This window comes from Lethenteron reissneri, chromosome 59, assembly GCF_015708825.2.
Source record: "Lethenteron reissneri isolate LAM-NWPU_2019-01 chromosome 59, ASM1570882v1, whole genome shotgun sequence".
In the NCBI taxonomy this organism is placed as follows: domain Eukaryota; kingdom Metazoa; phylum Chordata; class Hyperoartia; order Petromyzontiformes; family Petromyzontidae; genus Lethenteron; species Lethenteron reissneri.
Genome location: NC_083837.1, coordinates 5,170,509 through 5,197,929, shown reverse-complemented (window position 1 = coordinate 5,197,929; position 27,421 = coordinate 5,170,509). Strand labels below are relative to the sequence as shown.

The 27,421-nt window shown below is 50.1% G+C and overlaps 1 protein-coding gene across 1 annotated transcript; it reads left to right on the top strand.

The window, feature by feature from the left end:
• Positions 1–60: 60 nt before the first annotated feature.
• Positions 61–27,421, top strand: LOC133357732 (uncharacterized). Its single transcript, XM_061575825.1, has 7 exons — positions 61–273; positions 1,276–1,387; positions 11,946–12,746; positions 13,099–13,178; positions 14,066–14,313; positions 16,300–16,328; positions 27,287–27,421. The coding sequence occupies exons 2-7, from the start codon at positions 1,355–1,357 to the stop codon at positions 27,419–27,421; spliced, it is 1,326 nt and encodes a 441-aa protein (XP_061431809.1). The 5' UTR covers positions 61–273; positions 1,276–1,354.

Sequence of the window (27,421 nt, the reverse complement as noted above, 5' to 3'; positions counted from 1 at the left end):
TCTTTTGTTCTTTCGGTAAAGTCACGTAGATAGAAAATAACATTTTTAATAAAAGCAAAAACCCCACGATGTTTCGATCGCAACACAAGCGGTCTTCATCACGTGTTGCGATCGAAACGTCGCGGGTTTTTTGCTTTTATTTTAATTTATTTTTATTTTATTGTTATTTTCTATCTACGTGACTTTACCCGAAAGAACCAAGAATATAGTTACGACTGTACTCTGGTCGCCACGGGTGAAGAGGCCGAGTGGGCTCGGTTCAACTGTTGCCAGGTACCTCCACCACTCAGCTCGCAGCACACACACACACAGTGTCCACTATGTACGGCGTGAAAGAAGTGTTTAACATGCTGTAAACACGTACGGGCCAGTAGTAGACCCTGTGTGTGTGTGCGAGTCGCACGCGGTGAGGTGGAGGGGCCGTGAGGGCCGCGCGGGGGATGGGAGCGGTGTAGAGGGGGGGCTCTGCCACTTTGCTGTAGAACCCCGTGGCAACTTGCTACCGTAGCTACGTTGTGCTCAGCCAGCCAAGTTCATTCACGCTCACGGCCAAAAGCAGTAGCGGCGAATATCTGAACCTGTCCCGAGCCTCCCTCAAGGTCGACTCAGCCTTAACCGAGTAGAGTTGTGTAAACGTCAACACTGGCGAGACGAAGGCGGCCGGGCGTGGTGCGGACCGCATGGACTGCTCGTGTGCCATTGTCTGTTGATTAACTGTGAATAACCCAACCAATAACAGATATCCATTGTAATTTACATGGAAACATAACCCCCCCCCCGCCCCCTTTAGTCTTTGTATACGATGTGCTTACAAGTGACGACATCACATTTATCCCCCGTCTATTTAAGACCGAGACAGGGGGAGGATTTCGCCACAACTCTGTATGTCGCCTGACGAGGCAGGTTGTTGTTGTAGTTACAGGCGAAACGTCACGGTACTTGAATTGTAAATGTTGTGGGTTTATTCTCCAACACACCGATGTGCTGAACTAGTAACTAATTGGCATGTTTTGTTTACGTGACAAACCTTACTAATATTTACGTGATCTAACCCAAACAAACAAAAACACCCTCTAATAAGTATATATTTGTATTAATTAATTGGATGGACCTTGGCCTGGGACTGTGGAGATTGGGAAGTTATGGATGCAGCTTCTGTTTGTGCTGCCATCGGAATGACCCACAGTGGTTTTATATTAAATTTAATAGTGTATGTGCTTTGTGGTTGCTTTATTGCGCGTGTGTATGTACTGTGTAACACTTGTTTGAACGCAGGTGATGGGGTCGTCCATGTTGGGTGTCATTGCGGCCAAAAACAAGCAGCAGTACGAAGACCAGGACTCCCTGGTCTACCATGAGGACGAAATTGGCCTCGCCCGGTCACAAAGTACGACAGCAGTACAGGTTTCTGCCCTCACATGCACACACCTACGGGTTTCCCACTACAAAGATGAATATCCCCCATATAGCCTTAACAGACTGTTGTGGCAAGTGCTGTTGACAAGCACCTATGAAGGTCGGCACGTCTTCTTGGTTCTTTCGGTAAAGTCACGTAGAAGGGAAGTAATAAAATAATAAAAATAAAACATAATAAAATTATTCTCACGACGTTTCGGCCACAACGCAAGCAGCCGTCCTCAGGTGAAAACCAGGTCCGTCGAGGCGACAGAATCTGAATGAAACAGCACACGAGCTTGGAGCATATATATAAGCTGGGCGCCTTGACAAAGGAATTTGCATATCAAGAGGAATTTAGCATATTTATGGGAAATGCAGGAATGTGATTAGTACTACATATGCATGTGCATTATGCAGGATTAACAGCATCAAAGGGAGCTGCAACTGCAGCTCTCTTTGATGCTGTTAATCCTGCATAATTTTATTATGTTTTATTTTTATTATTTTATTACTTCCCTTCTACGTGACTTTACCGAAAGAAACAAGAAGATGAATCCCTGCAGTCACGAAAGCTTTAAATCAAAATTTAAGGTCGGCACGGTCTACCAGGGGGTGGGTGGCCAATACCACACCCGGCCGCCTTTGTCTCCCAAGTGGTGACGCTCCAGGTATTCATTTTAAGTTGAGGTGACCCAGGACCGGTTCAGATCAATAATCGTCACTGGTGTTGGCCATGAGCGGGAATCCAACTCGGATGTTTGCGGGGTTCGGAGCGTCGCTTACTATCCACTGCGCCACTGCTACCCTCACATAACGCACACAGAAAAAAACACACACGAACCCGCACGCACGGACACACAGGGACCTGCTCAACATTGAAATGTGCAGCCCTTGTGTGGCGGCCTGCGTTGAATTTGGGCGTTCATCTCGTCACCCATGCAAAAGGTCTCGACACAATCAATGGCAGTCCCCCTTGCCCTGCCCAGCACGCACGTCGGGCTAGTCACCCCACGCACAGCGCACACAACGTGCGTGTCGCGTATGCCAAATCAAGAGCCGTCCCCTAGTATACGGCAAATTCGGCCGACCGCTTTGGGGGAGGCCCCACGTGTAGACATCAGTGTCACATGTAATGTTTCCGGTTTAGTTTGAAGGCATCGGCTGAGTAATACTGATACGGAGACACGTCAAGCCACACACTCGCCAACACACTCACACACTGGGACTCACTGCACACTCGCACACACTCACCGCACACTCACCAGCACACTCACCACGCACTCACCACGCACTCACTTACCGGCACACTGACTGCACATCCACACACACTCACTGCACACACCGCACACTCGCACTCACCCACCGGCACACACACTCACCGCTCACTCACCGCACACTCGCACACACCGCACTCACACACACTCACCGGCACACTCATGTGCTTGCACACTAGTGAGCTTCTACAAAAATGTGCTGCACATTAGTGAGGCCACACACCAAAGAGCACACACCAGCAGGTTTACACATCAGTGAGCTTGCACACTCGTGGGCGCACACACACAGTAGTGAGCTTACAGATTAAACAGCGTACACACCAGCTCACCGGTGAGGTGAGCTCCACCCTGGTGAGTTCACACACCCACCAGTTTATGTATGCAAAGCTCTTAACCCTAAACCTAATAGATCCCAATTGTCATGGCTAAAGTTACTTTCCACACGCACATGCAGACACGTGCAGCCACGCGCATACACACGCACGTGCATTTGAAGGCACGCATACACACATACGTGCACACAAACACATATGCTTGGTCATGTGTCAACATATACAATTCCATGGCGTTGTAATTGACACTCCCAGAAGTGGAATCAGGACTCCCGAGCGTGCGATATAGCTCAGTGGGCCTTACCTGGTAAAATACAAATAATTAGTTTAGTTTCAGGATGTAGAGTTCTGAAGATATTTCATCTTTCAGTCCTTTCTGACAATTTGAGTGTGGGTGAGTGACAACTACTTGTGAATTGTTTATTACAAATACAAGCATTTCCAGATATTGACATGAAATATATTAACTCTGGAAGATGATGGTGATACAGGTGGTGGGTAGGGGTAGCATAGCGTTTAGCACACTGTGCTATGAACCCGACGACCCGAGGTAAATTCTCACTCATGCCCAATGCAGGAAACGACTATCTGAAACGGTTATGGGCCTCCTAGGTCGACTCAGCCTTAAATAAGTACCTGGTGTGGTGTAAACACTGCTGCAGAGACAAAGGCGGCCGGGTGTGGTGTTGACCTCGTGTGCCATGCTGGTCTTCATAGGTGCTCGCTAACAGCACTTACCCCAACAGTCTATACGGCCTATATGGGGAGTATTTGTCTTTGGTGGTGATGATACAGATTGTGATTGATTATACAGATGGTTAGGATGATAATGATGATACATTTGGTTATGATGGTGATTATAAAGATGGTGGTGATGATGGGACTGTAAGAGTTGTCATTGAAGATTATATTTACTGTGTAACATTGCGAAGACACACTATTATAAAATGTATTCATTAAAGCACAATAATGACTGCAGGAATCCATACTCTTTGGTTCTTTTGGTAAAGTCACGTAGGTAGAAAAATTAAATAAACAAAATAATATATCACGACGTTTCGATCGCAACACAAGCGGTCATCTTCAGGCGGAAAAAATAATCCAGCAGTGGAACTACTGAACCAGCGAAAGAGCTGTTACAACAAGGTTATTTACGTGGCGATGGGCAAGCAAACAGGGTCTGAGTTTGAAAGGAATTCCATCGCCGGATACAAATACGTCAGTTGTGTTAATGGGGGAGATTAGGGAGAGAGAGATTAGGGAGAGAGATTCGCATCAAATGAGCTACCGTCGCCACTTAAGAGTATCGTCACATATGCGCACAACAGCAGTGTTAATGGGAGATTAGCACTATGTTGATGGGAGAGATTAGGCCGGGAGATTAGAGGATTAGCAAGTTAATGTCATGTCTATGTGGAACACAAGCTGCGGCGCTGCCAACTGCACTGTGAGGCACGCGCGTCCACGCAAGAGAACCACCGCAACAGTGGTCGCGCCAGTGAGACACAAAGCCCATCATACAGCCAGAACCATCGATACATCGAGGCTAAGGGAGCAGAGGTGGCCATGTTAATGAGACTACAGCCCATTAATATAGAGGCATCTAACAGGGCAATGCAGACGGAGATGACAGCCAAACGGCAGGAAAGAATGGAAGCACCACAGTAAGTTCAATTTTGCTTTGTTAATAACATCCTTCCAATGATTGCTCAGCTTATACCCATCTTCTCGGTTGAAATTGTCTCTGTGCTTATATATCTGGATGGTTTCATAGACAAATCTTTGATGGTAGCCCGAAGGTTTGCAGAGTACCTTGGTCTCGGGAAAAAAACAATGATCAGTCACTGCAGAGGCATTGGTTCTGCCGTGTTTCAAATCTGCCTTGTGTTCGCGAACACGGTCCGAGAAATGTCGTTTCGTTTCGCCAATGTAACTGCTGCTACAGACACAACTTAGTTTGTAGACACCAGGGTATTGCATGTCAGGAATGATATCCTTCACAGATGGATCAAATCATGGACTTTGTGTACCGTATTGAATCCGACCTGGATCTTGTGTTTGTTTAAGATTTTGGAAATATTTTTGGTAACACCTGTTATGGATGGCAAGGTAATAGTTTCGATTAGGTCCTCAGATGGTTGTATCCCCATGGTTGGGGATACAGCTTTGCGGATTGTGTGGTCTGAGTATCCATTCATCTTGAGGGCTTGGTGTATGTGCTCCAGTTCACTGGCTAGTTGGCGCTTCGTACGGAGATGCAGCGGGTCCTATGGTGTAGTGTTTTGATGAGGGAGTTCTTCTGGGCCGGATGGTGGTGGGAGTCAGGCTTTAGATAGGAATCCGTGTGGGTGGCTTTCCTGTATACGGAATGTCCCAACAAGCCATCAGGCCCCTTCTGGATCAAAACATCCAGGAATGGTAGCTTGCCATTATTTCCCACTTCCATGGTGAATTTGATGGATGGGTGGATTGAATTGATGTGGTTGAAAAACTGGTTCAGTGCTGGCAGGCTATGTGGCCAGATGACGAAAGTGTCATCTACCTATCTCTTCCACAGGGAATGATGTAGGGTGGATGTCAGGATGGCATCTATTTCAAAATTTCCAGTGAAAACATTCGCTACCACTGGTGATAAGGGAGAACCCATAGGGGTACCTTCATTTTGTTTGTAGAATGTACCATTCCAGATGAAGTAAGTGTTGCTAAGGCAGTGCCTCACCAAAGTTGGTACATCAGGATTCAGTCCCTGTTGGACCAAGTCTTCAATGATTGCTGTGGTATCAGGTACAGGTAACTTGGTGAACAGAGAGACTACATCGAAGCTGACAAGCAAATAATCTGGAGACAGTGAAATGTCCTTGATTAGAGAAACCAAGTGAGCTGAATTAAGTATTGCTGAGGTGGTCATGCCCGAGACCCTGCTTCCTTTCTATGCATTTGTGCAGGATACACGGCCTACGCGGAGGATTGTGGGGGGGGGGTGCGTGACGTCAGCAGGCACACTGCGTAACGCTGCCGCATGCGGGTGACATCACATATGTGACGTAACCGCTCAATTGCCGTGCAAAATATATCCATTATTGCGCCCCCCCCCCCCCAAAATAAAAAGTCCTTTTATATTTTTTGCATTGTGTACAGTCTGGAAGCTAGCCCCATGCCAAATTTCAAGTTTGTTGCATGTTTGGAAGTATGCTAAACATTTCGAACAGACACACATTCACAAATATATATAGATTAATCGTAACGTTGGTCGCAATATCCTTGATGTTGTATAATGGTTTGAATATACGGGACTCTGATGCTCTTATTAAAAAAAAAACAACTTGTTACGTGCACAGGTAGTTCGCCAACGAACTAAAGTTCGAGTGCGACTCAGAGGTGTGTGCGGAGGGCCGTCGGTTTTTACCCCTCTACGTAATGCCTAAAGGACACGGATCTTTTACTGCTAACATCTCTTCTGTGGTGGTGCAGAGGGTTCGGGGTTCGATCTCCAGCGGCCTCCCTGGTCATTACCGCGGGTGCAATAACCGAAGTAATAATGCTGCGCGCCGTCCGATTTACAGTGAGACGTTAAAGATCCCGTGACATAATTCACAAGAGACGGCTATCGTGTGCCGACGTAACGGTCGACATTTTTCCAAATTCGAAAATGACAGCGCAAATTAGTCAAATGGCACGATTACAACGTAGCTGCAATCATCGCCCACTACTGGTAGACTGATTCCCCAGGTCACACTCGTAATTTAGACTCTTATCTATCCTGGTCTCTTGAGTTTCTCGCCTAATTAAATAACGTGAACTTTAAACAAGAGCTTAACATCAAATAAGCTATGCAGGGGGTTCGCGTCTTTGCTCTCCACGTTCTCCAACCAGTGTGGGGAAGTATGGACAAATAACATGTGTGCACGCACACACGCAGCAATGTCATTACTCGGATCATTACGATCATCCTCTCGCATTGTAAAACTTACTTTGTTGTTGAGAGTAGAACTTTGACTGTAGACTTTTTTTTACCAAAGGCTTTAACCCTGGAGCATTGAGTGGGGAAAAGACTGCACGTTTGAAGGAGGAATGTTGTGCAAAATTGAATAAAAAAGCATGCCTGCCTTTTTTCTGACCACAGTTATCAAAACGTTACACGAGTAGAGCATTTATTGCATTTCTACATTTAGTGTTACAGCAGCAGTTACATGATCAAAAACAGCAGTATCATCATCAGCATCATCAGCAGCAGTTATATGATCAAAAACAGCAGTAGCATCAGCAGCAGCAGCAGCGACATCGTCATCATTAGCAGCAAACGTAGGGACAACACCAGCATTAGCAACAATGCCACGAATCTGGATCATCCTCTCGCATTGTCAAACTTACCTTTTTTGTTAACAGTTCAGGTTGCTGTGACTTGTTTTACCAGTGGTGTTAACCCTCGAACCTTACGTGGGGCAAATACTGCACATTAGTCGGGGGAATGTGGTGCAAAAGTGAATTAAAACTCCATGGGCAGATAGCTCGTAGTCGTAGGTGTCCATTGCACATTTCGTAATTTGTTGCTTCCACTTTCCTCTCTGTCTTGTAGTGCCACTATGGCTCAAGTAGTGGCCACATCTTCTGGCACCAATCTCTTAATGATGTCGTCGTCAAACCATTCTCTGTTAGCTCTTCCTCTCTTTCTGGTTCCTTCAATTTTTCTGAACAGCACACTTTTAATTTTCCTGTTGTTGTCCAAATAGTGCCAGTTTCTTTCTCATTACTGCCTGCATCATCATCAGGTTGTCTTCTTCTATGTGCAACCTTTTTCTCACTTCTACGTTTGTCACTCTTTGTGTCCAGCTTAGATGCAGCATCCTGTAGGGGTGATTGTCACTCACCATTCAACAGCCCTGTAGTTACACGTATTGTCAATAGAGTGCAGAGGCGTTATCTCACCAGGGTAAATGCCCATGGGCCAGAAAGAGGCCAAGGGCGGATCCCAGTGAAACGGATCCTGGCACATATTCCCCAGGCCCCCGGGTGGGGTGGACCGAGGGAATGATGTCATCTTCCAGGATGGCCCAGAGTGTTCCAGAAGGAAGGCGTGGCTAGGGCGGAGCAAGCCACGGATGAGTATATAAGCCAGAGCACTCAGAGCTCTGGCTCAGTTATCTGCACACTGAAGACTGAAGACCGGGCTGGAGAATAGGACCCTGAACCCCAAGCTCCACAGTCCTTCTAAGGGCCGGAGCTCAGTGAGGCCAGTGGTCAGGACCCACGGACCAGGAGGTCAGGGTCAGTTAGTCTCCCCTAGATCCCAGCCGGAGGACGATAGGGAACGGGTTAACAGTGTTAGGTCCCGTATAGTTCGGAGGCCATAGCTCCCTAGGTATTGGATGAAGGGACCGATATACCCTTCATGATAGGGACCCTGTAGTAAAGACAATAAACAGCGTGTTGCCTCAAAAGAAGTGTATTCGTCAGTATTTACAATACTACACTTCTGTAGCAATACTTTTCGAGTGCCAATATCTTATCTCTGTTGGTCTTTTTTTAATGCCCAAGTCTCGCAGGCATACAAAGCTGTTACTGAACCCGCATGTTCTTAAGATGTTCAGCTTGGTCTTGCAACAGATGTACTTGCTTCTCCAGATGTTATTGAATACTGCCGTTAAAACTCATTGACAGTTATCAAAACGTTACACGAGCACTGCATTTATTTCATTCCTACATTTAGTTCTACAGCAGCAGCTACATCAGAAACACCATCATTATTGGCAGCAGCAGCAAGAGCAATGCCATTACAGTATCCTGATCATCACGGTCATCATCCCGTAGGTAAAAATTACTCCGCTGTTGAGAGTTGTTGAGGATCCTATCTGGCAACAAAACTGACACCTTTTTTTACAAGGAGTCATGTTTGCATAGACCACAATACCTGCAGTCATAATGCAAATGAAAAACATAACTCTGATAATGTATGCACTGTCCTTGAAGTTGATTGGTCCACACCCGAGACAGCTTTCCTTAGAGCCTAGTCTCACATGGATTGGACCAGATGACGCCAAAAGGCGCACAACTCAAAGACAATGCACCATCAGAGTATGAGAGCTCGGGGTAAGCATTTACACCATTGGAACCTAATTTGCCAGTAAAAAAATATGATAATTGTTTTTTTACCCTTCTATCTGGCAACAGAACTGACACCTTTTTTTACAAGGAGTCATGTTTGCATAGACCACAATACCTGCAGTCATAATGCAAACAAAAAACATAACTCTGATAATGTATGCACTGTCCTTGAAGTTGATTGGTCCACACCCGAGACAGCTTTCATTAGAGCCTAGTCTCACATGGGTTGGACCAGATGACGCCAAAAGGCGCACAGCTCAAAGACAATGCACCATCAGAGTATGAGAGCTCAACTTCAAGGACAGTGCATACATTATCAGAGTTATGTTTTTTTGTTTGCATTATGACTGCAGGTATTGTGGTCTATGCAAACATGACTCCTTGTAAAAAAGGTGTCAGTTTTGTTGCCAGATAGATGGGTAAAAAAACAATTATCATTATTTTTTACTGGCAAATGAGGTTCCAATGGTGTAAATGCTTCATAGGCGTAGCTAGGGGGGGGGGGCAGGGGGGTACATATGTCCCCGGGCGCCAAGGTAAAGGGGCGCCAAAATGAGGCTTACAACGTTACATTGTAACTTAGTGCGGCGGGCGCGGCAGCCTGAAACTACTACACAAATCTACACCTCAACCTAAAAGTTGATATATCCCGCCACACACAGCCGACATTTCATGTAATTACATTTTGGTACGCGCGCCTATTAAGAACTTACATGGAAGAACGTCCCAAACAACAGACAGGCCTTAGTCACTGGCCTGTTTTTTGGTGGCGGAAACTACAACGGCCTATTTTTAGTTCTTATTAGTGACACCACGCTCCAGGCGGCTGCAGCAGCCGCAGCAGCCCACGCACGTTCAATTACATCATTCGAGATTTGAAGCTTTCGTGACTGCAAGGATTCATATTCTTAGGTTTTTTCGGTAAAGTCACATAGGTAAAAAAATTACAATTAATAAAAGTTATTTTATTTTTATTTTACTTTTATTAATTAAATTTTTTTTACCTACGTGACTTTACCAAAAAAACCTAAGAATATCAATTACATCATCATGGTTTAAACGCCGACTAGCGAACGGAGAGGAAGTGACTCGTTCGTGGCTATTATATTCACCAATCAATAAAGCTGTTTACTGTTTCTGTTGTCTATTATTTACATCATCGAGTTCAAACTCACGAGCTTCGTTTGAGTTAACAAACGGTTTCAACAAGTGGAGAAAGCCAGAAAAACTAAATTCTCATGAAAACAATCCTAGCCACCACACAGCTTTTACTACATGTGTAATGCGAGCGTAAATGGCCTCGCGGATGTGACGTAACAGGTGGGAGGAGTTAGGGTCACGTGGGGAGAGGGAGAGCTTTTAAGGGCAGGAACCGGAAGGGCTAGAGGAGAGTGTGGGAGTAAAGACAGGAGGAGGCCACGCAGGGCAGGAGGTGGAAAAGTGGCGTGATCGTCACAGGCTGGGACTCGGCACCGTTGGCCAGCGGTGTCCGGGCACAGAGGAGACCAAGGGAGCCAGCAGTGGGGCTGCATAGAGAGCAGCCGTGGGGCTGCAGGTCGGAGGCAGAGAGGCTGAGGAGAAGCCAGCAGCGGGGCTGCATAGAGAGCAGCCGTGGGGCTGCAGGTGGGAGGCGGAGAGGCTGAGGAGAAGCCAGCAGCGGGGCTGCATTGGGAGCCAGCAGCAGGGCTGCAGCAGCGGAGGCAGCAGTGGGGCTGCCGAGCGGGAGACAGAGGAGATTGGAGATTCTGAGCGAGACGCCGTGCGGGCAAAGTTGTAAGAACCACAATAAAGGACAACGGAGACAGACCCAGTGCAAGAGTCCTTTATTACACTGGTGTCAGAATTGAAACGGCATGTCAAAACAGCTCAGAAGAAAGAATATCCCCGCACCATCGTCTGCTACATCTTCCGACGACGACGACCTTCCTCAGGCAGTGGAGCTGCCGATGATGGAGGAAGAAATCGACGCGGGGACGAGTGGTGGGCCGGGGGTGGAAGAGGTCGCCGCTTCGGTGCATCCGCCCGCGCCGGAGGACGCTGACCAGCGATGGAGGCAGATGGCGGCCCAGTTGGAGACTTGGCGCAACTGTGCGACCTCGTCACGCCGGCGACGGCTTCGGGGAGGCCCAGAGATGACCAACGGACCAGGGCCTTGCCTGCGCCGCCAGCGCCCTCTGCCACGCGGCACGAGGACGCCATCTTGGGCGTGGCAGGGGAAGAACCGCGGGAAGCCGCCATCTTGCGCCCTCCGCGGCGGGAAACCGCCATCTTGGATACGTTGCGGTGCGACGCCATCTTGAACATGCCACGCGACGCGCCGTCTGCGGAGGACAGCGGAGCGAGGACCCGCAGCCGTCATTTGACAACAGTTAAAGAATTTTCAATCGGAGGCGACTGGAGTGCATTCGTCTGCCGATTTTTGGCGGCGGTGCGCTCCGCCAGATGGACTGATGCGGAGGCCCTGGAAGTTCTGCCAACTCTTCTCGACGATGAGTCGGTCAGATTCTTCCGTTCCATCAAGGCCGAGAAACTGAGGGGGGTTTTTGACGAGATGGCGGATGCATACGAGCCACCGGATGACGCTCACCGATGATTCGTTCAGCGCCAGCGGGCGCCCGAAGAGTCGTTGGTGGCATACAGGGGTGCTGTCCTGGAATTGGCTATGGCCGCATACCCTGAGACGGAGCCTGACTTACTGGAACCCCTTATTTTGGGCAAGATGCTTGAGCTGTCGAGAGATTTGGGGATCCCTATGCCGGTGTGGGGCCATGAGAAGCTGACGTCTCGGGCAGTTGCAAAGTGTTTGGATGCCCAGTTTAATCTGCGCCGTTGGAAGCAGGTGACGGCGTGGACGGGGGGGCCCATCGTGGAAGGGGGAGCCGTGGGTTGGGACCCCAAGAAGGCGGTGTACGTTCCTCATGGGGGGGGCCCTCAGGAATTGACGGCCGCCTCTGCGCAGTGGCCTGCCCGCGAAGGGCCGGGGCCACGATCTGCGCTGCCGACGCGGGAGCGTCGACCTGGGGGGAGTGCTGTGCGTCGTAATGACGTTGAGTGCTTCCGCTGCAGTCGCAAAGGCCACTACGCCAGGGATTGCTGGGCCCGTATCCCGGGGCCGCCCCAGCAGGAGGCCTCGACCGCAGACGTGCCGCGGAAGGACCCTCCTGGACAGGCAAGTCGGTGCGCACCAGACACCCGGCAAGGCTTGGCACCTCATTCATCACCGTTGCCGCGCGATCCGGGTGTCGTTAACAACGGGAGGCCGCCGACTGGGCCATGTCGCTCGGTAACGCAGTGGCGTAAATTGGCATGGCGGGTTGTGGCGGCCGCTACTGGTTCGTCCACTGTGCCAGGTTCTATACAAGGGGTCGACGTGCGCATTTTAGTGGACTCCGGTGCGTCCGCGACGATTATATCGGATGTCATTTTCCATCTGTTGAGCATCCCGCCGGACGCAGTGCGCCCGGTTTACGATTCCTGTGTAACAGCGAACGGGGGGAATATGGGCATTGTGGGCCAGGTGGACGCCAATATATCCATCGGGGGGGTGTCGGCCTCGGGAACTGTGTTGATTTCGAGGTTCCTTGTGGTTCCGTGTTTATTGGGAACTGATTTTCTGGCCAACATGCCCATTCTGATAAGAGTTAATAAAAATTGTATTGAATTACCGGGAGGTCGAAAAATTACATTTTTGCCGTCGCCCTGGGGGCGACCCGCTCCGGTCTGCCAGGTGCAGGCGCTGTCTGAAGTATCTGTTGACATTCCACCTGGTTCACAGATGTTTATTCCCTTGCGATATCGGAAACCGGTGCCTGGTCGGGAAGGAGCGCCTGGGGTTTTGTTATCGCCATCCGCAACCATAACGGGCCGATCGGCGCTGGTCGGGGCGCAAACTATTATCCGGCCGGACCAGCAGCCATTTTTGCAGGTGCTTAATGGGAGTACGGAGAATGTTTGCGTGCCGGCCGGAACGGTCGTGGCCCATGCCACTACAGCGTTCACGGCCCAGCACCATCTGGGCCGCCAGGATGTGGTTGCTGGAGTTTCGGGACCTGGGGGCCAAGATGATCGCTGGGTCGCCGAATTGTGTGGCGAAAATTCATCCCTGACTGGGGAACAGCGATCCGCGCTTCGCACGCTATTGTTGGGTTATTCCGATGTGTTTAGCATTGACGATTTGGACTTGGGACGTACCTCCCTGCTTTCCCATCATATTGATACGGGGGACGCTGCTCCGATTCGGTTGAACTCGCATCGGATGAGCCCGGCGGAGCGAGACCATGTTCGTGGGGCAGTGGATGACATGCTGGCTGCGGACATAATATCTCCGTCTAACAGCCCATGGGGCGCGCCTGTGGTCCTGGTCAAAAAGAAGGACGGCAAATTGCGATTTTGCGTCGATTTTCGCAAATTAAACAAAGTGTCTGTGGCGGATGCGTACCCCTTGCCGCGTATGGACGATTCCCTCGATGCCTTGTCGGGGGCAAAGTTCTTTTCGACGCTGGATCTCTCTTCGGGATTCTGGCAGCTTCCCCTCGATGAGTCCTCGCGGGAAAAGACCGCTTTCCGTACGCCGCAGGGTCTGTTTCAATTTAATTGTCTTCCGATGGGGTTGAATGCTGCCCCCGCCACATTTCAGAGATTGATGGAGCTGGTATTAACGGGGTTGCAGTGGGAGACATGTCTGATATATTTAGACGATATCATCGTCTTTAGCCGCACATTTGACGAGCATCTCCAAAGACTGGAGGCGGTGTTCGCCAGGATGCACTCCGCCAATCTGAAATTTAAACCGAAGAAATGTCACCTACTGCAACGGTCCGTGCGCTATTTGGGACATATAGTCAGTGCCAACGGGGTGGCCACGGATCCGGAGAAGACGGCGTGCGTCCGGAACTGGCCAACCCCGGTCACGGTGGGGGATGTGCGTCGTTTTTTGGGGTTTGCCTCGTATTACCGTAGGTTTGTTCCAAATTTTGCAACGATCGCTAGGCCTCTACACCTCCTTACGGGTAAAGGACGGAAATTCAGTTGGGGACTGCCAGAGGAGGTGGCGTTTAAAGACCTGCGCGATCGTTTGGCAACGGCGCCGACATTGGACTATCCCGATTTTGATCACCCCTTCATTCTGGACACGGACGCGAGTGACACGGGCATTGGGGCCATTCTGTCACAGTCCAAAGGCGGTGTGGAACACGTGGTGGCGTACGGTAGCCGCGTCTTGTCCCCCGCGGAAACCCGCTACTGCGTCACTCGCCGCGAACTTTTGGCCATTGTCTGTTTTCTCCGCCAGTTTCAGCCGTATCTCTACGGCCGTTCGTTTATTGTGCGCACGGATCACGCGGCTTTACAATATGCTCTGAGGGTGGACCAACCGTCTGGCCAGCTGGCACGATGGTTTGACACTCTGCAGGAGTTTTCCTTCCAAATTCAACATCGGAAGGGGGCGCGTCACGCGAATGCGGACGCGCTCTCCAGGTTACCGCAAGGATCTCCTTGCGCTTGCGCGTCGGGTACGCATAGGTGTACGCCGACCCAGCAGCCCCCTCGGCCTGTTGCGTTGGCGGTCGAGATGCCTGAGGCTCCTGTGTGCCCGGGACCGGCCGATGGGGTTCTGAACCTTCCACGGGCAGTGTGGATTCGTGAACAAATGCTTGACTCGTTGGGGACCCTGCGGAGTCGGGCTACAAAGGGAGGGGGGGGCCTGGGTTCCGGGGGGGCGCCGGGGGCCGCTCTCCGCGACGGTCTGCTGATGTGGAGGGAGGGGTTACATGATCGCTGGCGTCTGGTTGTACCGTCGTCGTTACGGTACGAATTGGTTAGGACTCTGCATTGTGACACGCTATTACACCTGGGGGTGCAGAAAACCTTGGTGACGTTGCAGCGAGACTACTTCTGGCACGGCATGACGACGGATGTCGTTGGGCACGTTCGCGCGTGTCCCGAGTGTGCCCGACGGAAGCCGCCTAAACACCCATATGTGCCGCCGATACAGTCCATACATGTGTCTCGAGTTAACGAGTTGGTGGCGTTGGATATTTTGGGACCCTTCCTGCCATCCGCTAAGGGTAATAAATACTTGCTAGTTGGGGTGGAGTATCTCTCCCGCTGGCCGATGGCCTGGCCCTTGCCCGACCAGTCGGCGGCGTCCATTACGGACGCCTTTCTATTTGGATATGTCATGGACAAAGGGGCGCCGGAGAGGCTGCTCACGGATCAGGGCCGGAATTTTTCTTCTAAATTGTTGGGGGAGGTGTGTGCTACTCTGGGGACCAAAAAGATCCGGACATCCCCCTACCACCCGCAGACGGATGGCATGGTGGAACGACTAAATCGGACGCTGTCAGCCATGCTGTGTCACACGGTTAATGAGAAGCAAGCTGACTGGGATTTGCACATCCCTGGAGTACTCTCGGCATATCAGATGACGCCTCACGCGTCCACAGGATATTCTCCGTTTTTTCTTATGTACGGTCGCGAAAACGTGCCGCCAATGGATGTGCAGTTGGGAACGGGAATGAGAGGACCTACTAAGCCTCTCCCCGATTACATTCAGGACGCCGTGCGCCGCGTCGCTGAGGCGAGGGAGGGGGCCAGGGTGGCTACTGCCAAAACCCAGGCCCGGAACGAACGTTGTGCGCGACGCTCGAAGGGGAAGTGCCCCTGGAAGGTGGGGGACATGGCTTGGCTGCATTGCCCGCAGGTGCGAGCAGGAACCTCCCCTAAGTTGCATAAGCCATGGCAGGGGCTTGTTAGGCTCATTGAGGTCCCTAACCCGCAGTCCGCGCGTGTTCGGTTCGGATCTCGGCGCTGGTACGTCCATACGTCTCGCTTGAAACCATACGTGGCCCCTCGAATGGATGCGTCATCTCCTGATGTTGCCTTGCCGGTGTCTGTTGCTGCCGACGCACCCTTGCCTGTGCCTGTTGACCCTGCAAGAGCGCCTGTCGTGCCTTCTACAGACGAACCGGCCGTGACACAGCGGGAGGCAGCGGACTCTGCTCTGGGTGGGCCTACCACGGCTGCGGGGACTCCTGACCCCGCCGCCCCTCCAACCCCACCACAGACACGGTTGCGGGACACCCCGGACTCTAGTCCTTCGGGGGAACGGGACCTTGGCGTTGGCGGGCCTCCAATAGCGACAGGCGGTTTTGATCCTGTCGCTCCTAAAACCCCGTCGCGTTCTCGGTCTGCAGGGGGGCCGCCGCTCGTCCGGGACGGGCCGGTGACCCGCACGCGTTCAAAATCCCTTTCTTTTCGTTGATTGTTGTTCTCGTTCTTGTTGTTACTGTTATATTCGTTGTATTCTCCGTTGTTCGTTCACGGCTGATAGTTGAGGGTCGCTCGCATTGCTTGTTTTGTTTCAGCCGAGGACGGCTGGAATTTTCTCTACGGGGGACGGTGGTGTAATGCGAGCGTAAACGGCCTCGCGGATGTGACGTAACAGGTGGGAGGAGTTAGGGTCACGTGGGGAGAGGGAGAGCTTTTAAGGGCAGGAACCGGAAGGGCTAGAGGAGAGTGTGGGTGTAAAGACAGGAGGAGGCCACGCAGGGCAGGAGGTGGAAAAGTGGCGTGATCGTCACAGGCTGGGACTCGGCACCGTTGGCCAGCGGTGTCCGGGCACAGAGGAGACCAAGGGAGCCAGCAGTGGGACTGCATAGAGAGCAGCCGTGGGGCTGCAGGTCGGAGGCAGAGAGGCTGAGGAGAAGCCAGCAGCGGGGCTGCATAGAGAGCAGCCGTGGGGCTGCAGGTGGGAGGCGGAGAGGCTGAGGAGAAGCCAGCAGCAGGGCTGCATTGGGAGTCAGCAGCAGGGCTGCAGCAGCGGAGGCAGCAGTGGGGCTGCCGAGCGGGAGACAGAGGAGATTGGAGATTCTGAGCGAGACGCCGTGCGGGCAAAGTTGTAAGAACCACAATAAAGGACAACGGAGACAGACCCAGTGCAAGAGTCCTTTATTACACATGGAAGCCGAACGAAGGATAATTGATGGTACTGGAATTGACGCAGTGGTTCAAGCTCAGATTCATTTGGAAAACAACGTTGGCGAGATATATTGCAAAGAATACTCACCTGTATTAAGTTTCTGGTTTCACAAAATTTGGCACTACATGGCCATGAGGAAAATTTGATCGCGGATGAAAAAAAATGTTGGAAACTTTCTCGCGCTGATCAAACTCGTTGCGCAGTATGACCCATTGTTAGCAAAACACGTACAGCACGCATGAGAAAATCCGGGATCAATTTCTTATTTGTCACCGGAAATCCAGAATGAATTTATCCACATACTTGCGTCGACTGTAAAGAGCCATTTGTTGAGTGATATCAGGAAAAACAAGTACTACGGTATCTTACTTGACTCAACTCCTGATCTAGGACATCGGGAACAGCTTTCTCAGGTCATAAGATTTGTGGATGTGGATTTTCAAACTAAAAAAGTAACTATCAAAGAATAATTTTTAGGTTATATCGAGATACATGCAAAAGATGCAGCAAGCCTAGAAAGAGTCATCGTCGAGAGACTGAAATCTGACAACATACCTCTAGCCGACTGTTGGGCACAATGTTATGACAATGCTGCTGTGATGACTGGGCATATATCCGGCCTTCAATAACGAATATGTGACAAAAATCACAGAGCATTGTTTGTCAACTGTGACAACCACAGCTTAAACTTAGCAGGAGTACACTCAGCTAAACAGGATCCACTTGTCGTCACATTTTTTGGAACAGTTGAAAGTATATATTTGTTTTACTTTCGTTCAACAATTCGTTGGGAAGAGTTAAAAAAGCTGTGCCCATCACAGTAAAGCTGGAGTCTGAAACACGCTGGAGTGCACAATCAGAAGCTGTTAAAGCTATCTATGAAGGACTGGATGGACTAGTAGGGCTGCTAGACAAATTATTGGAGGACGTAACAATGACGCCTGAAACCAGAAGTGATGCAGAACAGTTACAGCCATGCGTATTACATTTTAACTTCATAGTTTTATTACATTTCTGGAATGTCATTCTTGGAAAAATTGGTCGTGTTCAGAAGCACTTACAGGATCCTACTATGAATTTCAAGGAAGCAGCAACTGATCTTGAATCTTTGGAGCATGAATTTGTCAAGCTTCGTGATGATTTGAGCCAAGTTGCTGTACAAAACGCCAAAACAAGATGCACAGCCTGGGGGATCGATGTGGACAGAATTAGGCGACGTCGGAAGATGCCAGGAGAAATGGCAAGAGATGCAGGACTTTCAGCAGAAGAAGAAATTGTGCGCGTTATGAAGAGCGTATTTTATCGACTTCAACAGGAGATGTCAACACGGTTTTTACGACTAAAAGACCTGAAAACAAAATTTGTATTTCTGCTGGACGTCAAAACTCTTCTATCCAACACAGATGTCGATGCAATTCGTCGAAATTGCACAGATTTTGGAAATTTCTATGACACCGACATCAATGGCCATGAACTTTTCACAGAAATTCGAGATTGCAAAATGTTGCTCAGTAACCGGAATGAAGTTCTACCAGAAACTCCTTTGGCTCTTCTTGGTTTTATTGTGTTTTATGGAGTCGACATATTTCCGAATTTGCGAATTTCACTGCAAATGTTATTAACAATAGCAGTTTCAATTGCAAGCTGTGAGCGGTCGTTCAGCAAATTGAAACTTATTTAGTCGTATTTGCATGCTTTAATGGGACAAGATCGTCTCAGTGATCTTGCTCTTCTTAGCGTTGAAAGAGAAACATTGGAAAAAACAGATGTTGATTACGTGATTGACCAGTTTGCGACAGTGAAATCAAGAAAAATGTATATTTTGTAGACTGTCAACCAGTCTACGACAGTAACTGAGTGAGCCATGTAATATAATTTCTATAAATTTGCTTCTTTAAATACAATGTTTCATTAAAATTGAAATTGTTATTCCTTATTCGATGTAATAGGAAAATGTGATTAAACGGGGGGGGGGGGGGGGGGGGGGGGGGGGGTGGGGGAGGGGGCGCCAATTTTATAGTTCGTCCCCGGGCGCAAAATATCCTAGCTACGCCTCTGAAATGCTTACCCCGAGCTCTCATACTCTGATGGTGCATTGTCTTTGAGTTGTGCGCCTTTTGGCATCATCTGGTCCAACCCATGTGAGACTAGGCTCTAAGGAAAGCTGTCTTGGGTGTGGACCAATCAACTTCAAGGACAGTGCATACATTATCAGAGTTATGTTTTTTGTTTGCATTATGACTGCAGGTATTGTGGTTTATGCAAACATGACTCCTTGTAAAAAAAGTGTCAGTTTTGTTGCCAGATAGAAGAGTAAAAAAACTATTATCATATTTTTTTACTGGCAAATGAGGTTCCAATGGTGAATGAACCTCTGCAGCTGTAACGCTCAACAAGGAAAGGTGTCCGTAGCTCGGCAACCAGGGCGGCGGTTCTTTAGCGAGTGGCCCTCGGCAGCCCACACGTACCACGTTGAGCACGTGGTATATCCCGCCCGTACACGTACAGGGCAAAAGACTAAATATAGACGAACATATATATATAATAAAAGAACAAACGTGAGGTTCTAGAGTCACATCGTATAATGAAATACCCCTTGAAAAATTGCTTCTTGAAAATGTATAATATTGGAGAGAGGAAGCTGATTTATATGATGGGATCTTGCTCATTTGTACAGGTGTGCTTATTTCGTGTAATACAATCTCTATGCAAAAGCAATTCATTAAAACCTTTCTTGTTGTTCGGATTCAAGTATACATATTTGACACAGCAAGCAGTAAACGAAACATCTGTCGTGACATCGTTGCCGGCCTGGGAGAGAGGCACGGCACGCCATGTATTGACATCGCAAACACCACTGAGGGTGGATGCAGTACCGGCCCTAGCGGGGTTCAGGGAGCACTGACTGGCAGCAATAGATGGCACCACGTGCTGCGAGCAGTGCCAGCCTCTACAGGATGGGGTACGAGGGTGCTGGCCTCGGAACGGGATTTCAAAGGGGCCATGGCACTCTGGTTGACCCCGGAGGACACGTGACCGGAGGTGTCTACCCCGGGACCCCCAAAGGGGGGCTGGGGTGATCACGTGGCCAGTTGGAGATCCTCCTTGAGAATTCAAGGTGGCCGTGGCTAGGGGCGGAGCGAGCCCCGCCACACAGAATATCAGCCAGGCCCCCAGTTGGACCTGTGGCTGTTGTTCATCCCGAAGACTTCACGTCCCTGCTTCACGTTCCACGTCCTACAGAGTCTCCAACACGAGGACCCAGACCCGAGCTGTGGTCTGGTCCGTTGTAGCTAGTCACGTGTGATTAGGGGCCGTCCATAAATGACGTCACGCGATTTTGGACGATTTTTTACCCCCCCCCCTTCATCACACGACGTCACAAAAAGTCAGAACCCCCCTCAAATATGACGTCACAAAGCTCTGCCCCCCCCCCCCAAAAAAAACATGCTTCAAATCGCTTTAGACTATTGTCATTGTAGTGCGTATGTAATGTGGCGCTGCACTCTGATGTTGTAGGAGAAAACATGTATTTAAAAGTTTCTCAACCCCCCCCCCCTCGTCACACATCGTCACAAATGTCTGACTTCCCCCACCCCCAGGTGCGTGACGTACAATTGCGCATTGAACAGCCCGCACCTAGGGCTAAGATTGCCGACCACATCCATGCTAATGTACGTCGTCTGGTGGATGCTCGGGAGGCTGCTTAAAATAACTCGCAAGCTCGTCAGCTTGCTTACGAGCGGTTGCAGAACCTCTGCATGTCCCGCCATGTTTGGGCAGAAGGGAACCGCGCCTGGCTCCACTGCCCACAGGTACCACTGGCTACTTCCTCAAAACTGCTTAAGCCTTGGAGAGGCCCGGTTGTTATTATCCGCGTTGTTCGCCTGCAGTGCGTCAGGATCCAGCACGGCAAGCGCTGTTGGTTCATACACCCGTCATGCCTAAAACCTTACATTCAACCCTCCACAGGCGTTGGCGGCCTGTACAATTCACATCCCCTGAGAGCTCGACATGTCCGACGAGCCACGCCGCGACGATGCTGGTTCTTACTCTCGGGCAGGTCCCGTTGTCCCGCCCTCAGGTGCCTCGGGAGTGAAATCGGCCCGGCCACCCGCCATGGCCAACCCAGCGGGAACGAACTTACCTGCGGGATCGGCGGCCCAGGACACAAGCCCAAAAGCGGGTTGTCGGCCCCCTCCTGCCTCCATCGCGACCGATGAACCTGCCACTTGGACTCACTCCAAACTCAAACGATTTTCATGACCCCCGCCCACGAACTATCATCCCAACTCGCCGCCACTCACCTTGCCATCATGTATAGTGGGCGGTTGGGGCGTGCGTTCGTCCTGCAAATGTGTTTATATAGTGTTGTTCTGTATTGGTGACCTGGGGGTTTTTATGCGTGACCGCAGGAGGGGGAGAGGTGCTTATTTGTCATTTTTTTGTCATCCATTCAGTCATTGACGCACGCATACACTCATTTTGATGGTTAACAAATATTTATTGTTCCGTTGTGTTTTTGACAGCCGGGTCGGCTGGAGGCTATGTAGGGGGGGGGGGGGGTAATGTAGTGCCGTAAATGGGCCACACTTACCGGCAGGGGTACCTCGTACCGCCAGGGAAGGGGCTGCTGTGCCAGCCAAAGAGGGGACAGGATGCTGGGGGCTCACGATCCTAGGCAGCTAAGCCATCGGCGCTACCAACGGGGGGGGGGGGGGCTGCGGGGGATCTATGATCCCACGCAACCCCACCCCTCAATGGGCAAGGGGCATTAAAGGGCACCTCCCCAGCCGATCGGGACTAGTCGCAGCTGATGAACCAAGACGAGCCAGCTTTGGACCCTGGACCCCTCGCCCCGTTGTCCTTGTAAGGGCCGGGACGTTGTGCGGGCCAGTGGTGGGACTCTGGGACTGCCGGCCCTTCGCCCTTGTAAGGGCGAGGTCCGAGGAAGCCAGAGTCAAGACCCGCACCTTGGCTCGGTCGGGTCAGGTAGCCTCCCCTAGGGTAATCATAGCCGGTGGACCTGAGAGCGTAGCCAGTGTCAGGCACGCTAGAAGTAGGCTGTGTCCCTAGGCTGTATTAGTACTGTTGGAGTGGTGTGTTGTAATTAAGAAGTTGCCTCTTCAAAGTGTCTCCAGAACCCATTACATTTGGTGTTAGGAGTGGCTATGGAGACACAGTGACCTCGGCGAGCAGGCACCAACGGGGCCGCCGACTCTGGCCGACAATGACCGATTTATTTTCCATGCATCCTCTGTTGTTTTGGTTACTGTAATTTGTTACATTTACCACTACTGGATGAACATTTCACCACGTGTTTTTGGACGCCAGATTTAGTTTGACCATACTTCACCATGTTGGTCATTGTTGGATGATAATAATAATGTCCACTTGTGATGCGCCACTGCACAGTATTCACTCGCTCACGAATAGAGAGTCCTGTACCGCCGTTTTACATGCATTTTCGATTCTCAATCCTTGGGCCAACTTGCTCCTGATTAACATTCGATTTTCCACGTTTAGATCTCAGAGGTGATTGAATTCGCCGGCTTCTAGGCTTGTTGAGCCACTCGGAGCGAAATTAATGCAAATTGTAGCCAAAGCAAAGCGTGAGCTCGAATGTTTGTCCGTGTTCTCTTCAAACCACCAGTCGAAGGCCGTTCTCTGCCCACTCTGACCGTGCGCAGGCCCTGGCCGTCGGGGAGGCCCTCTGGCCCTCGTGGTGCCCAGTCGGCCACGTCGACGGTTGAGTCCCCCCCCTTCTGCCGTGATCCTCTGCAGGCGGTGAAACCAGCAGCCCGTCGTTAACAATGGGAATGATTGGTAAGGGAACACATTTGGCTCTACAGAGGCACTACACTATTATGCACCACTACTATACAGTACACATTTGGCTGTATGGAGGCCTGTCGTTACTCGTTAACAGGGGGTGGTCGTTAAGACGGGTTCTACTGTATATAACAAGTTTAAATATTTAATAAGTTAATAGAGAGTACTCAACAGAGATGGCGGAGGAGTTTGCGTGTAGAGAGGGTGTTGGTGTACAGTACGGCGAAGTTGTAAATACTGAGGTTTGGGCGCCCGCTAGGGAATTCCGTGGCATGGTGGTCGTCACACACGCTGCCAAAACTACTGCCTTTTGTTATTTTTCAAAACAAGGTTGGTGAATTGATGCTTTTTAATTCGAATTGCGTTCCCTAATTCGTTAGCCATGTTCGAGTGAAACAACATGATAAGGCGGCATTGTTGAATGTGAGTTTTCGTTTATTTATTTTTATTTGTGCTTGTGCACCACTGCCAATACATTATCACGATGTAATTTCGTCAAGGGCTGGTCAGATGGAAAACCCGAGGAGTCCCAGATCTTGGATGTGTGGTGCAGAAGATAGGACACAGTCCACCCCCACCCTATGCAGTGGCTTATGGATATTTTTAGACTTGTGTGTTTGGATGTCTTAAATATTTAATTTCGTCACTATTAATGAAATAAGTAATTAAGCTAAAAGTAATAATGAAAGTTAGAAAATAAATAGCCAACACCCATTTCATTACTGCTTTCTGAAACGATTTCGGACTGGTGGTTAGTTGACTTAAATTTCTGATACGCTAATGCGTTATAAGCATGAAAGTCTGACGCGTTGACTCTCGTCCTCCACAACCTTGAAAAGTCAACACCCACCGTCGTTGGACATGCAGTAAGCCACTGATGATTAGCCATACAGTACTTAGGGGTTTGTGTGGATGCCCGAGATTCAGAAACCACAGAATCCGCATCGCGGTCTCTGTTCACGCGACGGAGGCATCGAAGCGCAGAGTTCAAAATGCAATGCGGGGGTTTATTGGATTTGGGGGTTAAGCGTGTCTTTAAAACGATGTTAATCTCAGGCGTGATGCCTCCACTCGTTATGCATTTCATAATCGAGGCAGATTAAAACCGCATCCCGCTCCATCCGACAAAGATGTGCATGTTAATACATACTTAATCATTGATTAACCGAGATTGATTACCAGTTAGGTTCAAGGAGCTATTCTGCTGGAATTCCAATTGTCTGGTAAATGTGGCCCATTCATTATTTACAGTCGTAGGTGGGCGGTATAACCTCGTCAAGCTGGACAATCAGTCGTGTGATATCTCTGCCCTGTAATTTTCCTGCAAGAAAAATATTTAATGCTCTTTTTTTTTTTTACCAAGATGTCTACACCTCTGCTGCCCGAAGTATTTGTGGCATGGAATACTTCACTGGCCCTGGGCCCCCCCCCCCCCACCTCCGGGTTGGGGCCGGGACGCCTCACCAGCCTCTGCTGTGCGCTGGCGAACCTGGACAAGTCCTCTGTGCAACTATTCACCCCCCCCCCATAATGTGCATGACCGCGGTACCGTTTTAATTCCGTGGTGAAGGGATGAGGAAAAGGGAGAGGGCAAAGCATTCAGCGTCGCCGCACGCAAGCAACGTGTTTATCACACAGTGGTCAAAATATAAAAATCCATATATATGCGAGAGAGGTTGTGGACAGGAGTCTGTTTTGCTTTGTTTTTGAAAAACGCAGGAAAGCAAGCTTGTGCGGATGACGGTCGACAGGCACGCGGTCCCCACGTTGACACAAAGCAGGCGTGGAGCCACGCCGTGGTCACAGCGCTGCACCGACTCGCGTGTAGGTTGTGATGGCCCAGTTGTAGAGAGGAATGCCGGAGCTTCGAGCTGATGTAGCCGAATATAGGATCGAGCAACTTGAGCGTTACCCTCGACCCCCTCCGGAAGGCTGTACGCTTTCACTTGGCATTCCTGTCCCTTAGCGGCCAGTCTGTTGTACGCCTCCTCAAGCTCCAGCAGCCTGGCTTCGTGGGTCTTCATTCCGCCACTCTGCTCGTCTAGCATAGTGTGAAGGGTCGTATATGGCTACCTCCTGCTTCTCTACCCTCCTGAAAAAGTTGTTCGACCTCTCGTTGTTGACCCAAAGAAGTGCAGTATTCTCTTTCGGTTTTTTTTCCAGAAGGGCTTGTAAGAGCTGTCGTTCCTTCCACTAGTGTCTCCGGGAACAACTTGAATGGGGAGGCCAGCGGAGACGAAGCCACGTCTTTTTTTCCCAGGGGACCTGTCTTCAATGGAGCACGAATATACGGAGAGAAAGTCCCCTTGCCCTAGTCACTAGCTCAGCCTCGAGCTGCTTACTGAGGACCCTACACATAAGGAGTCAGTGGAACGCCCTAGGAAGCTCCAAAGTATAAAACCAGCTATCCAATGCCCCCTATAAAGTGCACGAGGCCAGGTATAAAAATAAGAAAACTATCAAATAGGTAAGCAAGTGGTTTTGTCGGGTTTAAAAGTTATTTTTTTATGTAGGGGTAGGAGTGGTCATTGCTGCTCACTCGGCCATGACGTCACCGTAACTCGTTTGATTAACACTTTAAAAATAAAAAAAAGTCACGACGCGTGCTAAACATTTTATTCCGAATCGGTTTTACCACGGCCACCATAATGCAGTGGCAATGCTGGCACACCGCAGTGCAGCTGCTGAGCTGAATCATGTAAACAATCAAACCAAGAAATATCCTTGATGTATTCACAAAAGCCACATTGAGTCTCGTGACTAATTCTCAGCTCCGTCCTGCATTAAGATGTTTGGCCAATTCCAAGCATCAGGGTTCGGCCCATGGAAGGAAACCGGAGAAACGCACACATGTTGTGGAGCTAGCTTGGTGTTGAAGTCAGTACAGAAAATTTGGCCCCACACCTATGACTAGAATAAATCAGTGTTCTCTGGGGGCATGCTAAGCGAGGTCTGCCTGTATTAAAATCTACTTCAATCTACGAATCGTAATGTAGCAATATTTTGAACGTGTAACATGCCGCATGGTTTTTCTTGATCTGGAAAGATAGAGAACAACTGATGATCTGTGTGCTGATGATGGTGGTGATGATCTCGTAATGGCTGTTCACTTCGAGGAGTGGGAGAGTTTGATGTTAAACCTGGATAGTGCCAATGAGAGGAAGTGCCTTACCATTCGCCCTACAATCAGTACCTGCCTGGATATTTTGTATGTCTTCAAGTACTCCACCCCCCTCAACTCCGCATTATAGGTAGTTGTGCAAAGAGTGGAGGTGTTCCCATACCTGGGCAGTTTGGTTATGACCGGCTCCGATATCAGAGCGGAAGTCTTACTCTGAATTAGTCCAGTGGCATAGCCTTTTTTTCAGCTGAATCGTGCTGTATAGAAGCTGCATGGCCTATCACTCCATACCCAGCTCCGGTTATTTTCTGCCACAGTTGCCCTCTCCCTCCCAGCTATACCGTCTCGAAAACAACACGTGGCCTTTGTTTTGGCGTTACACATGTAGAGGTCCTAGACACACTCTATTCGGTAACCTGCGGGGCACTATGTAATCAGAGGGGAAATGCAGTGTTACCGCTCTGGGACCAACGGCCGGGGTCAGGGAAAGGTGGGAGCGGATCGTAAACACACTTTCCCGCCAGACCAACGGCCAAGGGTTAGTTAGGGTAAAAGAGGATCGAAAACACAGATTCTAGAGAACCAATCAGAGGGTCCCACGAGGGAGCATGGGATTGGATAAGGACTGTTACAAATGGGTATAAAATGGCGAGCGCGGGGAGCGCCCGCCAGTTCTCCTCAAACGAAGACTCAAGCCAGCTCAAGATGGCTAGGACTCTGGACCAAGCCTTCCAGATATTCTAAGAGCTAAGGCTCAGTGTTACCAGTGGTCAAGGGGAGAATAGGTCCTGGCAGGCAGGACCCTGGTTCCCCAGCCTTCCAGCTCTTGTAAGAGCTAAGGCTCGGCGTGACCTGTGGTCAGGGGACCCACCGAGCCAGCGGTGGGTCAAGCTAGCCTCCCCGAGGTCCCAGCCGGAGGACGCTAGGGTAGCGGGTAGACGGATAATAGTCCCCACCAGTTAGAAGGCTGTACCTTCCTAGGCTAGCAGCCAGACCCGTGTGTAGGACCCACCAGGTACGGAGGCTGTACCTCCTGAGGCTACGGGTGAGAGAACCGCATATCCCTCTGTATGTATATTGAGACCGTGTTGGAAGAAAGACAACAAACCAGTGTGTGCTTTAATACGTTTATTCATCTGTTATTTACAACACTACAACTGGAGTCAGAAGTGGTTAAAAACGAACATGGATACAAGACACACAGTCCGTGTGCGAAGCGTGGATGGAAAAAACTCCGACTCACCTGCAGGAGCGGAGAGCGCCGCTGAAGATGTGGGCATGGAGACATCCGCCCAACTGCCTGTCCGACCGCCGACCGCCGATCGCCGCGGGCGACGAGATCCAGGCTGCACAAGGCCGTCTCGCCCAGCTGCTGCATCCTTGA